General features: G+C 50.2%; 1 protein-coding gene and 1 pseudogene across 1 annotated transcript; one reads left to right on the forward strand and one right to left on the reverse strand.

The window, feature by feature from the left end:
- Positions 1–265: 265 nt before the first annotated feature.
- On the reverse strand, positions 266–962 carry LOC139011497 (transmembrane protein 70, mitochondrial-like; annotated as a pseudogene).
- A 6,694-nt stretch (positions 963–7,656) lies between these two features.
- Positions 7,657–14,125, forward strand: TEKTL1 (tektin like 1). The gene is made up of 7 exons (XM_070414029.1): positions 7,657–8,226; positions 9,344–9,448; positions 11,593–11,791; positions 12,842–13,008; positions 13,132–13,227; positions 13,319–13,432; positions 13,817–14,125. Exons 1-7 carry the CDS (start codon positions 7,657–7,659, stop codon positions 14,123–14,125), a joined length of 1,560 nt encoding a protein of 519 aa, XP_070270130.1.
- The last annotated feature ends 1,965 nt before the right edge of the window (positions 14,126–16,090 follow it).

A 16,090-nucleotide genomic window follows, 5' to 3' on the forward strand; every position in this document is an offset into this window, starting at 1 on the left:
TTAAGATGGTAAGTTTGATGCTATGTATATTTTACCATGTTTTTTTAAAATAGAATCATGTCATTTTGGCAGTTTGTTGTCCTGCTTATGATGGTATTTATTTGATGATGATGATTTATTGCACCTTAAGCAATTACTTCTATCAGACATGATCTCAGTGGTTTATTTTATTTTATTTTTTAACAGGAAACAAAGGTCACAGTAATGTTACTATTATACATTGGAACATAAATCACAGTCAAGCACAAATATCAAAACAGTAGACTCATTTTTCATCTTTAACTTGTTTGTTTTCACTGGTTTCTTCCATATAAAAGTGAATGGTTTGTCATAGCCCATTAGATGGTCATAGTCTTCGGGGTTTTGAAAGAGACCTGGATTAACTAACAGTGGTTTTGCTTTAGCATAAAATGTAGTAAACACATATTAGTATGTGCTGTTTGGAATCTTCATGTCATTCTGGTGAAACACTGTACTCATTTCTGAAAGCACAACATTATAAGAAATGGCTTTATAAGTGTCTGTTGTGGCCTCGTGGCCCAACCAATGACCTAGCCTTTTATAACAAAGAGAAGCAGTGCTGGGGTGGTCACTATAAAGCGTCCTATGATGCCATAAAATAAGATTTGCAAAGGCAGGCTTCCAAATCTGATATTATTCTGTGCAAGAATGTATGATAGAAAGGCAAGGCTGATCACACTTGTACAATAAGAGAAACATTTCACACCGTATGTTGTCTGGGCCAGAATCCCAGTATAAATCAGCCTTCCAGATTCTGATTTTTCAACCTCTGTGCTAGTTTGTAAGCATCAAAAGCATCTTTCCCAACAGATATGTTGGCACAGGATGCCAGAAAAGTGGTATGGCTTCCCGCACCCCTGTGCTCCCACCAACGTCCACCCTAAGGAGCTGCTGCGGAGTGGGGTGGCCTTCACAGGGCTGCCCTCTTCCCGCCCAGCCATGGTAGGCTGCCGATGGGCCAGCCAACACCGGAAGCAGCATTCTGCACCTGAGAAGTGGCCATGGACAGGCTGCAGTGGCCTGCTCTTCACCCAATTACTTGGTGGCTTATTTTAGTTTCTCATTTTCCATCTCCCCCACTGGATGAGAAGCTCCATAAGGGAAGGGACTTGGTCTCTCATCACTCTTGGCTCCTGGTTCTAAGTCCAGTGATGACACAGAGCAGGAGCTCAGTAATGTTTGTCAAATAACTCAATCAATCAACCATTAGGAAAGAGATTTTATGGTGGATCCCCAAGGCCACCCTCCACCCATCTCCAACCTGCTCTGCACCCCAGGTAATGGAGGGATCTGTGTGGACCATATCAATGGGCTCCCTGTTTCCAGGAATCTGGCAGGTGGATTTGACATAAAGGAGGGTCCAACAGGAAATGACAGGAGCGTTAAGATTAAGGTGGGAAACTAACATATAGAAGATGAGTTCAGCCCGGTCAGTGTGGCTCAGCGGTTGAACATCGACCTATGAACCAGGAGGACCCGGTTCAATTACCGGTCAGGGCACAGGCACAGGTTGTGGGCTCAATCCCCAGGGGAGGGTGGGGGTGGGGCACGTGCAGGAGGAAACCAATCAATGATTCTCTCTCATCATGAATGTTACTATCTCTCTCTCCCTCTTCCTTTCTCTCTGAAATTAATAAAAATATATTTTTTTAAGAAGAAGAAAATGATGATGAGCTCAGAACACCAGGAGAGAACACAGCTGTCTCTCTCTGGTTCTGCTCTTGGTGCACTGAAGAGGTATTTTCAGTGTGCACAGGTGATAGGAAATGCCCCATAGAGAGACAGGCCAGGGGTAGGCAAGGGACCTCCGACTAAAGAGACAGATGTCATTATATTAGTTTCCTAGGACCTCCATAACAAATTACCACAAACTGGGTGGCTTAAAACAATAGAAATTTATTCTCTCACAAACCTGGAGGCCAGAAGTCTGAAATGAAGGTGTTGGCAGACTCCTGCTCCCTCCAAAGGCTCAAAGGGAGGATCCTTTCTTTGCCTCTCCCAGTTTCTAGTGGTTGCCGGCAATCCTTGTTGTTCCTCAGCTTATACAGGCATCACTCCAGTCTCTGCCTCTTTCTTCATGTGGCCATCTTCCCTGTATGTCTCCGTGTCTTCATGTAGCCTTCTTATGAGAACAAGAATCATTGGATTAAGGTTCCACTCTGCTGCAGTATAACCTGGTGTAATAACTAATTACATCTGCAAAGACCACAAATGTCCATGGCAGAAGCAGCAGAGAGTCTTAGTTAGTCCACTCGTGGACTATGTCCAAGTATGGCAGAGCCACCATCACTCAGTCATTCAAAAAATAAGTATGAAGGGCCTGCTTTACGCCAGGAACTAGGCTAGGCAGCATAGATTCAGTGAGGACTAAGGGAGATAAGAGTCCCATTAATAAAAAAAAAAAAAAAAACTGTGATACATCTACACAATGGAATACTAGGCTGCTGTAAAAAGGAAGGAACTCCTACCATTTGCAACAGCATGGATGAACCTGGAGAGCATTATACTAAGCAAAATAAGTCAGTTGGAGAAAGGTAAATATCACATGATCTCACTCATTTGTGGAATATAATGAACAACATAAACTGATGAAGAAAAACAGATCCAGAGACAGAGAAGCATCGATCAGACCGTCAAACCTCAGAGGGAAGGCAGGGTAGGGTGGGGGTAAAGGGGAGAGATCAACCAAAGGACTTGTATGCATGCATATAAGCCCAACCAATGGACACAGACAACAGGGGGGCGAGGGCATGAGGGGGGCGCAATGGGGGTATATGGACACATATGTAACACCTTAATCAACAAAGAAAAACACACACACAAAAAAAAAAAACCCTAAAGGATGAAAGGGAGTAAGCCATATGAAAATTCAGAACATTGACGAGGGGGGAAGCAAGCACAAAGCCCATGAGATTAAATAAACTTGGTGTGTCTGAGCACCAGCATGGCTGATCCTTAATGATCTAAGGACACAGTGTTTGGATATGGGGGAGGAAAGGTGGGCAGGAGCCAGGTGGTAAGGAACTGATATTCTGCCGATTATGTAGGAACTTGGATGCTATTCTAAACTTGGCACTTGCCTACCCACTGGTCGTAAAGCCACAGTTGCCCTAATCTAATAAGTAACATCTAAATCCACTAATATGGATGAGCTTTTCCAGGGGAAAGGTGAGGAATGAGAAGTTGGACATGGGAACATGTCCTAATAGAACATGGGAACCTAATATATTACTTAGCTATTGGTGCATAACAATCACAAAACTTAACAGCGTAAAACAACAAATATTTATTTTATGGGTTCCTGTGAGTCAGGAATCTGGTCATGGCCTACCTGGGTCCTCTGGCTCAGGGTCTCTCACCAAGTTGCAGACAAGGCATCAGCTGGGGCTGTTATCTCATCTGAAGGCTGGACTGGGAAAAGGTATACTTCAAAGCTCGCTCATGTGGTTTTTGGCAGGCTCCAGTTTCTCACAGGATATTGGACGGAGGACCTCAGGTCCTTGCTGGCTGATGGCCAGAGGCTCCCTCAATTCTTTGCCACATGGTCTTTCCATTTCTGAAAGAGCGAGGTAGAAACCATGATCTCTTAGAGCAGTGGTTCTCAACCTTCTGGCCCTTTAAATACAGTTCCTCATGTTGTGACCCAACCATAAAATTATTTTCATTTGCTACTTCATAACTGTAATGTTGCCACTGTTGTGAATCGTAATATAAATATCTGATATGCAGGATGGTCTTAGGCGACCCCTGTGAAAGGGTCATTTGACCGCCAAAGGGGTCGCGACCCATGGGTTGAGAACCACTGTCTTATAGTCCAATCCTAGAAGGAGCATCCTTTAATGTTTGTCACATTCTATTAGTTAGAACTAGATCCAACCTACATGCAAAGGGAAGGAGGGGATTACACAGGGCATGAAGACCAGAAGATGGGGGCCCCTGGGAGCCATCTTTAAGAATGAAGAACACTATATGTGAGGGGGTGGCTGGCAGACAACCAGCCAGTGAAGTATCAAGATCAGAGGCAAAAGGGAAAAGTGTGAAAGGGTACAGGGGAGGAGATTCAAGTTTCAGCTAGTAAACAATTTCAAATTCTACCTACAGGTCAAGTTGAATGGAATAGAAAAGAAACTATGGAATTTGTGAATTGCAGGAGGACATGACTAACTTTTGCCTGAACCATTTTAGGGGACTGATGGGGACAAAAGCCATACAGACCAGTCCTTATTCCTCACCAGCTAGCAGGGTTACCGTCTTTGCAAGAGGGACTGGTAAAAGCCAGGAAGAACCTCCCCTCCCAGCCTGGGGCTTCCCACTCTCTCCTGACACCTCCCCTAGGAAAGCGACCTCATTTCTCAAAGACAAAACGGATTCTAGGTCATATCCCCCTGGAATGAGAGACCAACTGATGTGATTATCTCCAAGAGAAAGGGGGCGCCTACTAAAAGTAGGACCTGGTGCCCCAGAAGGGAAGACATCAGGGAACCGGAAAAGGGGTCTCTGATAATTACCTGCCAAGATTTCAGAATGAAGGACATCAACGTGCAATAACAACGGAAAAAAAGGAAAGAAAAGCTAGAAGTTTTAGGTTTTTCTTCCTCATACATCCTGCAGTTTCATTCTATTTAATCCAAGGACAGAATTCTGCTCCCCGTTTTGTAATACTCATAACATAGAATAGGTGGTCCCAGCAAAGCTGGCCGCACAAAGGAATTTCTGTAAAACGACCTTCATTATAAAAATCAGAGAGCTAATTTCACAAATATTATTCCCCATTGGTCTGAGTTAGACATATTTGAGCATTAGTATATTGGGAGGAGGGAGATGTGTATAAATACACACACACACACACACACACACAGGGGTGGGCAAAAATAGGTTTATGGTTGTGAGTATGTGAAACACAGAGTTTGTTCTTGTGTTATTATTTATTAATTGTTGTATTATCTTCTATACAAACAACTGCAAACCTACTTTTGCCCACCCCTGTATATGGGGGAAGGGGAGTTTCAGGAAATAGCTAGAGTGAAATCAAAACATGTTCAGAATAGATATCTGTGGGTGATGAGATTGCAGGTGATTTTTCTTTTCTTCATTTTTCTGGGTTTATGCCAGGAACTAGGCTAGGCAGCACAGACTCAGTGCATACATTACTTTCACAGCATGAAAACAGGCTTATTTGTTAGCTTAAGAGAGGCATTTGAGTTTTTGTAATAGTAAAAAATTTTCCCAGATTTGGCATATATATATATATATTCCTGTAGCATTTTTTTTTTTTTTTGAGTGTCATTTCTGTTCAGCCACATGCAGTTAAATCTCTTGGAGAGACTGAGAGCTAATCCCAGCCCTACTATGGTTCCTTCCAGGCACCTGCTGTTTTAGTCTGTTTGGGCTGCTATAAAGAATACCACAGACTGGTGGCTTAGAAACAACAGAAACTTAATTCTCAAAGATCTGGAAGCTGCGAAGTCCAAGATCAAGGTGCCAGCAGACTTAGTGTCTGGTGAGGACCCACTCACTTCCTGGTTCACAGACAGCTGTCTTCTCACTGCCTTCACATGGCTGAAGGGGCAGGGGAGCTCTCTGAGGTCTCTTTTATAAGAGTGATAATCCCATTCATGAGGTCTCCACTCTCATGACCTAATTGCCTCTCAAAGGCCCCACCTCCTAAAACCCTCACACTGGGCATTAGAACTTAACATATGAATTTGGGGGGGGACACAAACTTTCAGTCTATAGAACCTGCCAGCCCAAGCTGTGATCAGCAGGGTTTGAAAGCAGAAGGTGGTTTGCCTCGTCCTCAAACACAGGCTTAGAGTCAAACTAGAGAAAAATGTCCAAAATGGACCATCGAAACTAGGAACCAGAGGAGAGTTTTAGAAGTTGATACAAACTGGGGTTGGAAGATGGAAGTGAGAAGTTGGTGGACTGACCATGGGCAGTGGCATATACTGATTTCAATGCTCGGACAATGGTGGTATACACTGGGGTTTGATGGCATGAATACATTGAACCAATTAAAAACCAGACTAGGGCAGACTACACCTCCACCCATAGCCATAATGAAGTTCACCACAGACCTATGTTGAAGCCAAAATCATCTTTGTGTAGATCGGACACAAGAGCACAAGGTAGTTTGGCACAACACTACCCAATAGAAATACTCCAAACGCCAGGCAGCGAACCAAGACAGTGAAATGCTCCAGTTGGGAAAACGGAAGCACTAAATGAATAAAGCCAAGACGGACGGTTGAGTGCTGAATGTTGTCCCAAGTAAGCCATCTCCCTGGTTCTTTGTGAAACCCTCTGTGCATCTCCTGGTATTAGAAAAGCTCATTCATCTACTCATTCAGGGAATAAAAATGAAAAGTAAGCACTTAGCAGCGGTTCTCAACCTGTGGATCATGACCCCTTTGACGGTCGAACGACCCTTTCAAAGGGGTCGCCTAAGACCATCCTGCATATCAGATATTTACATGACGATTCATAACAGTAGCAACATTACAGTTATGAAGTAGCAACGAAAATAATTTTATGGTTGGGTCACAACATAAGGAACTGTATTTAAAGGGCCGGAAGGTTGAGAACCACTGACTTACAGGGTGCTTACTCTCCGTCAGCTGTTTAAGCACTTCGCTCTGATTAACTCATTTAACCCATGCCACAATCCCATTATCCTAGTTGACAGGTAAGGAGACAAGGGACACAGAGAAGTCAAGTGACTTTCCCAAGGTCACACAGATGGCAAAGGTCAGAATTATAATTTGAACCCAAGTTGTCTGGCTCTAGGATCTTGACCATGGTTTGAGGCACCTACCAAACTAAAGAAGCCACTGCTGAGAGGAAAGGAGGTGGAGAATTAGGGGGGTGGTGCAGAGGGGGGAGTAAGAGAGAGTAGTTGTCCCTTTTTTCTTCCCCAGACTCTGGCCTGCCTCCTAGGGTGGAGGGATTCCCCATATGAGTCTCAGTGGGAAACAGTTTTTCTCCCTCCATGGGAACAGGAAGTTCAGACAGGACTCTGTATTTCTTTGAATTTTTTACTCTGATTCTGATGGTGAGGTCATCTTTTCTGTTTCTGGCGCTAGAAATCCTGAGTGATGGGAGAGAGCGAGGCTTAGATATACTGCTAAGGAAAGACCCCTTGAAGATGGCGATGTTTGAGCTGGGTTCTGAAGATTGAGCACCAGCCAGCCATGGGAGGAACAGGGAAAGGAGTATGCCAGGCAGAGGGAACAGCAAATCCAAACCTTTGAAGGGAGGAAGAGCTTAGCGTGTCCTAAGAGTAGGACAAAGGCCCGTGTTGCTGCAGGGTAAGAAATAAAGGGGAAAAATTTTTTTAAAAAAAAGAAGAAGAAGAAGAAGAAGTAACAGGGAGAGGCGGGTAAAATGAGGTCCTTTCTCAAGGAGCTAGGATTCCAAGCCACCTCTGCAGAGCTCCAAAGGCTCCATCTAGCGCCTCCCTGCCGCCTTCTCCCTCCCCCACCTCTGGAACTCCGACGCGCTCTCCTGTCACCGCGGTCATTGTGATGAGGACTCTGCTTCACTCCCGCTTCAGCACCGGAAAGAAGTGCGTGTAGTTGAGTGTCCCTGCCTCTCCCCGTGGAGGACGCGGCCCAGGCAGGGCACCAAGCAGGGGCCATGCCCGTGCTGCTACCCCCGGTTGAGCAAAGCGAGAGCTCGCGCGTCGGGGCCCCGGAATGGCGAGAGGAGGCCCAGGTCAAGATGTTGGAGGCGCAGCAGCTGACCGACCGCTGCGGGCAGGAGGCCGTGGCCATGTGGCAACCCAAGGACAGCGTGTGGGACCCCAACGTGGCGCGCCACCTCTGCAAGGCCGCCTACATCCAGCCCTGGCGCTTCCACGTGCAGCTGCTCCAAGATGGGGGCACCTTGGAGACGCCGCCGCCGGGCGAGGGCGTCACGCTGTGGAAGAGCAAGATGAAGCCGCCGGCCTGGCACGCGCGCCTGCCGCTGCCCCTGAATCGCGACGCGCGCGCCCTGCAGACCGTGGATCTGGTGCAGGCGCACGCGCGCGGGGCGCGCCTCACCGCCGCGCGCCTGGGCCGCGCGCAGCAGCAGATCAATGGGCAGCTGCAGCTGCTGCAGCGCCAGCGCCAGGCCACCGACCACAGGCTCAGCGAGGTGCGCAAGGGCCTGCTCATTAACCAGCAGAGCGTCAAGCTGCGGGGCTACCGGCCCGAGTCGGAGAAGGTGGGAGACCCCTCCCCCACCCAAGCCCAGTCGCCAAGACCGAAGCCTTGCTTAGCTCGCCCTTGGAAAAACCCTCCCCGCAGAGAGAGCACCCATCCCGGGACCCAGTTCCAGTGAGCAAGGGCCCAAGAAGATGAGGACACCCCCAAGATGAGGTGCCTTGATCCCCAGCCCCAGGGAGGGAGAGCACCCCCTCCTCCCCCTTGGGGATGAGATCCTCAGTCCCCTTACCCCAGATGGGATGTATCCCAGTCCCCCCTTGAGGGAGAGAAGATGGAAGATGAACTTCTTCCCAAACAGTGAAACTCACAACCCCCAACCCAGGCATGCAGTCACCCGCCCAGCCCCCAGGCCCCGGGGTGAAACCTGCCTGTGGTCATGAGACCCTCAATGCCACGCCCAGTGAAAGATGCAGCTGAGAAGAGTGGGTGGTGTCCTGGTCCCAACCCATGAAACTCTCCTCAAAATGTTTATAAAAACAAAAACAAAACAAACAAACAAAAACTGTCCCCAGCCCCAGTGAGTGAGAAACCCTCCCCAGGCCTCATGGGAAAATAAAGGAGCAGGTCCTGCCTACAGGTTGAGACCCTCAGACTCCCAGCCCCCACACCCAAGAGCTAATCCCAGCCAGGGAGAGAGAGCCCCTACCTAGTCCCAGTCCTATGAAATCTCCCTCCCAAGTGAAACCCTAGACTTGAACCCCAAAGCGGGAACATTACAGCCTCCCTGAGGAGGGATGTCACCCCACTCACAGGGTGGTCTTCCTAGTTCCAGCCCCGAAATTCAGAGAGTAAGACCCCAAAAAGGCAAGCTCTCATCATCCCTATAATAAAATTCCTCACTGGCCAGGGAGGTGGGGGGTGGGGGGGCCGTGTGTAACACCATCGCCAAGGAAGGGGGACCCCCAGCCCTAGCTCACTGGACTCCTACCTGTAAAAGGGAGATACCCAGCCCCACTCTCTAGCCCCCCTGAAAGGATAAAGTCTTCTCAGAGAGACCCCCCCGACGCCATCCCTGCAACCCAGAGTTTATGAGGTTGGCAAACCTCTCCCACCCTGGAAGGAGAACTCTCCTGTGGCCCCTCCTGGGAGTGAGAGAGTCCCTCCTCGCTTTCCAGATCCCTGACAAAGCTGACAGTATGCTTACCTGGGAGAAAGAGCAGTTAAAGAGCATGAAGAGGAAAATGGAGGAAGACATGGAAAAATCAGAGGTCATGCTCAAGGTCGGGAATACCTGGGACCCAGGGAAGAGGGCTGGAGGGGTACCCCTGGCTGCCTAAGGAGCGAACCGCTCTGACCTTAGGGACCAACAACAACAAACCTCTCAGCCCACCCACCACTCACTCTGACTTGACATTCACTGGGTTTCCGCTTTGCTCTGCGGGGTGGAGTTGGGCCTCAGAACAACAATGGACACCCTCTCTGTGCCAAGCCCCGTGCAGTCCTTGAGTCAGCTCCTGTAAGCACGCCTGTGAAGCAGGAACCGAGGTCTCTTATTGGAGGTGGGGAAACTGAGGCTCAGAGAGAGATGGCCCCACCCCAGGCACAGGACTAGCCAGGGGCAGGATTGTGGTTTTAGGTCAAGTATCCTTTTCTCCCCAGCTTTAGTGAGGTATAATTAACAGTTTTAAATTGTACATATAGCCTGGCTGGCATGGCTCAGTGGTTGAGCATCAACCTATGAACCAGGAGGTCACGGTTCAATTCCTGGTCAGGGCACATGCCAGGGTTGTGGGCTCCATCCTCAGTGGGGGGCATGCAGGAAGCAGCCAAGCAATGATTCTCATCATTGATGTTTCTTTCTCCTCTTCCTTTACCTCTCCCTCTCCCATCCTCTCTGAAATCAATAAATATGTATATATATTAAATTGTACATATATTTAAAATGTACAACCTGAGATTTGGTGTCTGTATACATTCGAAATAATCACCACAATCAAGGTGTACAGCACCTTACGTAGTTACTATGCTGTGTTGTGAGAACACTTACCATCCACCCTGTAAGCAAATGTCAATCATAAAACACAGTAGTGTTAACTATAGGCACATTGCTATACACTAGCCCTTCAGAACTTACTCATCTTGCATAACTGAAACTTTGTACCGCTTGACCAACCTCTCCCCATTCCCCCCTCCCCTCAGCCCCTAGCAACCACCCTTCTACTCTTGGCTTCTATAAGTTTGATTATGTTAGATTCCATATATACCAGTAAGTGAGATCATGTAGCATTGGTCTTTAAGCATCTGGCTTATTTCATCCATGTTGTCACAAATGGCAGGATTTTCTGCTTTTCTAAGGCTGAATATATATATATATATATATATATATATATATATATATATATATTAGAGGCCTGTTGCATGAAAAGATTCGTGCAATAGGCCTTCCCTTCCCCTGGCTGCCAGCACCAGTTTTCCTCTGGCACCCGGGACCCAGGCCTTCGCTCCAGCCGGAGCCGCCTTCAAGCCATCGCTGCTCCAGCCGCCTTCAGTCTTTCCTCCGCCACCACCGCTGCGTGCCTACATATGCAAATTAACCGCCATCTTTGTTGGTGGTTAATTTGCATATCTCGCTGATTAACCAACGGGAAGCGTAGTGAATGTATGGTCAAGTACCATGTTTGTCTATTATTAGATGGGATATATATCTACACACACACACACACTAGAAGCCCAATGCACGAAATTTGTGCAAGGGGCTCAGCCCTCGCAGCCACAGCTTCGCAAAGGTCGTCCGGAAGGATGTCTGGAAGGTCGTTCGGCTGCCGAGTCTAATTAGTATATTATGCTTTTATTATTATAGATATATGCTTTATTTTATAATGGTGGAAATAGGATTTGGATGAGGTGAAGGTCCAGATGCAGTCGATCAGAGAGAGGGACTCAGGACTGCAGAAGGCTCCTGATACTCATTAGAGAAGAGATAGTGCGACTCTGAGGCTAGGGATGAGGCTAATGCAAGTTGAGGAGGAAAAGGATGGCACAGGAAGATGGAAACGGGGCTCCCTCTCCACTGTCCAGATAGGGAAGTCGATGGGGCGGTGCTTTCTCAGGGTGCCAGGGCAAAGCCAGACACAGAACCTAAGCAATGGACACCCAGGACAGGGAAGCTGCCACCAGGCCCTGCTGCTCCTACTCTCCCCACTCCCAGGGTCATGAAGGCTCCGGGACAGAGGGTGAGAGGGTGGGGTGTCTGAACTTGGACTTGAAAATCGCTTCTTTTCAGTCGCAATTAGAACCAAAGAGGGTCAGTTCAGAGGCAGAAAGGCTTTTCAGCTTCCAGCAGAAAAATCCATTCCAGCCACCCCCTCCCTCCCAGCACACTTCCTGCCCTCAGCTCAGCCTCTCTCCCTCTCCTTGTCCCCAGGCCCTGGCCTCCTGCCGAGACACCCTGGCCTTCTGCTGTAAGGAGAGGCTCCAAGCTGTGGACTTAATGAACAAGCCCCTGGACAAGGTTCTGGAGCTGGCCGGCCGCCACTCCTGGGTGGACCTCTCCCGCATCCCCACCCCCAGCACTCAGGGTCAGAAAACGCCTCCTTCAGACCCCGTGGGCGTGTACACACCAGGTAGGCCCCTCAGAAAGGAGTCCACTGTAGGGGGTGCCCACCCACTCCCCTCCACTTCTCAGCTGCCCCTTTTCCTGGAGCCTTGTCCCCAGCGGTTCTCAACCTGTGGGTCGCGACCCCTTTGGCGGTCGAACGACCCTTTCACAGGGGTCGCCTAAGACCATCCTGCATATCAGGTGTTTACATTACGATTCATAACAGTAGCAACATTACAGTTATGAAGTAGCAACGAAAATAATTTTATGGTTGGGTCACAACATGAGGAGCTGTATTTAAAGGGCCAGAAGGTTGAGAACCACTGCCCCTAGAGCCAGTGATGGCGAACCTTTTGAGCTCGGCCTCTCAGCATTTTGAAAAACCCTAACTTAACTCTGGTGCCGTGTCACATATAGAAATTTTTTGATCTTTGCAACCATAGTAAAACAAAGACTTATATTTTTTATATTTATTTACCAAAGAAAAATCAACCAAAAAAATGAGTTCGCGTGTCACCTCTCACACACGTGTCATAGGTTTGCCATCACTGGCCTGGACCAAACAAGAGGGCTGAGAGCCAGGCTCCAGCTGAGCCCCGCTCTGGAACAGCTCTTCACCCGGCCCACTCCTGCTTCCCACGCCCTCTCCTCACTTCCCCAGCCCCTCCCCTGGACCTTCTCCCAGGCCCTCAGGAAAGCCCCCTCGCCCAAGGCCGCCATAAAGCAAGGGATGCAGCCCTAGCCGGTTTGGCTCAGTGGATAGAGCTTCGGCCTGCGGACCAAAGGGACCCCGGTTCAATTCCCGTCCCGTCAAGGGCACGTACCTTGGTTGCAGGCTCCTCCCCCAGCCCGGGACCTGATCAGGGCTCCTGCAGGAGGCAGCCAATCCATGTGTTTCTCTCACATGGATGCTTCTTTGTCTTTCCCTCTCTCTTCCACTCTCTCTAAAAAAAATTCAATGGAAAACTATCCTCGGGTGAGGATTAACAACAACAACAACAAAATAAACAAACAAAAGGGGGCGGGGGGGGGGGGAGGAGGGCTTGGCACCCACGCCTGTCCCACCCTCCTGCAGAGTGCGCCGCGGCGCTGAACGACGCCAAGCGCCTGCTGATGGAGTCCAAGGACGCCTTACAAGAAATGGCCAAGAATGAAGAGGAAATCCGGGAGCAGCAGCTGCAGATAAGCGATGGCGTGTGCTCCTCGCTGGCCCAAAAGATGCGCGAGACCACGGAGCTGAAGGTGCAGCTCGGAGGTGGTGGCTCGGGGCGAGGGTGGGAGAGGACCAAGGTCCAGAGCGGGGCACGGGAAGAGAGCGGACGGGGGAGCCGGCGTGACCGCCCCCCTGCGCTCCCACCCACCCAGGAAAGAATGAACATGACCGTAGGACTGATGAGGGGGACTATCCACCGGTGCACGAAATTCAACCAGGAGATGTACATCACCCGCGGCCTCATCAAGGTGCGGTTTGGGGGCGCAGGGTCTGCGGAGAGGAGGCCGGGGATGCGCGCACATAGAGGGCCTCACGGCTCCGCGCCCCGCCCTTCGCCAGGGTCCTCTGTCCGAAACTCATCTGGAGACTCGGGAGAAACTGGACCGACCCCTGGTCCGCGTGTACCAGAGACACGTGGGCACCCAGCTCCCGGAGGCCGCGCGCCTCACCCAGGTACGCCCCTCTCATTCCCCTGGGTAAGGCTTCTGCCCCAGGGACACGGCCCAGGGAAGAGCCTGTCACCCGAGTGGTCAGTCCTTCCACGACCTCCCAAATGAGTCCCCTCGACCCCTGTCCCCCGCCCCCGCTCCACTCACTCGTGATCCGGCTCCTCTCTCAGCCCCGCCCTGTCGCTGGTTACTGTTCTTCTGGCCCAGGTGTGCCCCCCCCCCCCCCCATCCGAGGCCCACCGTTCCTTTCGCTTGCTCCTTTCACACGCACATCTGGCCCAAATGTGCCTGCCCTCCTCTTCCCTCCTCTTCCCTCCTCCCCACCTCCCCCTACCCCTTTTCTGGCTCCTCTTGGGCGGTCCCCCAACCTGGCCCGCCCGCTCCCCAGGGCACTGACAAGCTGCAGCGCCACATCTCGAACGTGGAGAAGAACCTGGAGGATCTGCACACCACGCACAGGAACCTCACCCGCAGCCTCAACTGCAAGAGGATCGGGCACGAGGTGGACTACAACGTGGTGCGCCTGCGCCTCCGCCAGAGGCACCCGCACGTCAACTACCAGCAGGCGCAGTGCCTGGTCAACGACTGGGACCCGCGCACGCCGCCAAAGACCCGGACCCACCCACAGACGCAGCCAAAGAGCGGGACCCACCCACAAACGCTGCAGCCAATAGAGGACAGCAAGGCAGCCAAGTAGCAGGCGCACCCCCTACACCCCCCCCCCCCCCCCCAGCACACACACACACACACACACACACTCCACCCCATGGCAGGTTCCCCTGGGAAACTCTCAGCCTGGTGACCCTCCCTCTCCCCAGGCTCACCCTCCGTCCGAGCGCCCTCTAGCGGAATTATAATTATAATTAAAAAGAACAATCATTACATTTATTCGACATCTCCTGTTTGTCTATCATTTACCCTACGGCACGTTGGGAGCGGTGTATCCTGCAAGTCAACTGGATGGATTTGGGTACCAGGTTTCTGGGGGTTCAGAGCCTGGCTTTCCAAGCTATGTGGCCTCAGGTGGCTCTGCCGGTAACCAGGAAGAATGGCAGCACCGCCTCAAAGGCTTGTAAGGACAGATGAGTTCCCGTGTGGGAGGCCTGTGGAATGGTGACTGCATATTCAATACCGTCAGTGCACTGAGTCATTACCACCCTCATTTTCCAGTTGAGGGAACAGGCACAGTGAGGTCAAGCAGCTTCCCCTGAAGCCCCCTCTCTAGTGGAGACGTATGCTCCCAGACCCCCAAGCAGCTCAAGTGCAAAGTTGGGGCTGAGTTCCACTGCCCTTTGCTCCATTTAGCAAGAGGGGCTTGGGGGGAGGGGGGAGGAGGGTGAAGACAGCTCCTTCAAAATCCATAGCTTGCTTGCTTCCTTCCTTCCTTCTTTCCTTCCTTCCTTCCTTCCTTCTTCCCTCCCTCCCTTCCTTCCTTCCTTCCTTCCTTCCTTCCTTCCTTCATTCTTTCTTTCTTTTTTTTTTCCCTCCTACAAAGTTTCAGGTTCTGAGCCAGGCACTGAGAGTGCAACAGTGAACAAGAGTGCTGTGGCCCCTGATCTCAGGGAGCTCACAAGTAGACCAAGTGCAGCCAACATCATCCTTTTGGATACAGTTACAGCATGGCCTCTTACAGGAAGCCCACCAGCTGCAACCACCCACCCATCCAGCTTCTCCTCTCTGTTCTCCTAGCCTGTGGACACCCTCCCATCACACCAAGCTGTCATAATCATCTGCTCCCCATGGGGAGGTCTCCGGGTGTGGCATACGTCGGATAGACCATGTTCAATCGAGCCACGAATATTTCCTAAGCAACTGTGCTCTAGAGGCTGTGTTCAGTGCGGAGGATACACTGGGGACCAACAGAGGCATGGTCCCTCCCTCGTGGAACTGACCACGTATATGCGGAGAATGGCTCTCACAAATATTATCCTTTTGGCAGAGCCAACCAGTCACATGGACACGACATAGCCCTGCCAACATTTTACAGAGACGGCAATGAAGTCCAGGAAGGTGAACTCATTTGCCCAGGGTCACAGAGCCAGACAGGAAGTGGGACCAGAGCTGGGTCTGCACTCTCCCTTGCTCCACACTGCAAGCATCGGCCATGGGATCACCAGGATCTTCACTGGTCTCCTTAACAACCGTGAAGGTAGCGTTAATTCTGCCCATTGGACAGGAAATACACAGAAAATAAGTAGCCTCCTACCCAGGATCACAGAGATGAGAAGGAGTAGGGCTGAGGGGTTCAAATGAACCATCTCTGACTCCGAACCATTAGGCATCACAGCCATTTTCCTTATCTCAAGAGGGACTTCACAGCCTGAGGGTCGCCAGGGGCTCCTGAGGGTCAAGAATGTCCTTCCTGCCCTGGCTGGTTTGGCTCAGTGAATAGAGCTTCCGCCTGCAGACTGATGAAAGGTCCCAGGTTCACTTCTGGTTAAGGGCACATGCCCACGTTACGTGCTGATCCCCAGTAGGGGGCATGCAGGAGGCAGCCAATCAGTGATTCTCTCTCATCATTGATGTTTCTACCTCTCCCTCTCCTTTCCTCTCTGAAATCAATAAAATATATATATTTTTTTTTTTAAATGTTCTTCCTCTCTGTACCAATCAGGATACCTACCAACAGGAAGCAGATATATATCAACTATAATTTTTTTAA

Source organism: Myotis yumanensis, unplaced genomic scaffold, assembly GCF_028538775.1.
Source record: "Myotis yumanensis isolate MYYU_CA2020_CCGP unplaced genomic scaffold, mMyoYum1.0.hap1 SCAF_5, whole genome shotgun sequence".
NCBI lineage: Eukaryota > Metazoa > Chordata > Mammalia > Chiroptera > Vespertilionidae > Myotis > Myotis yumanensis.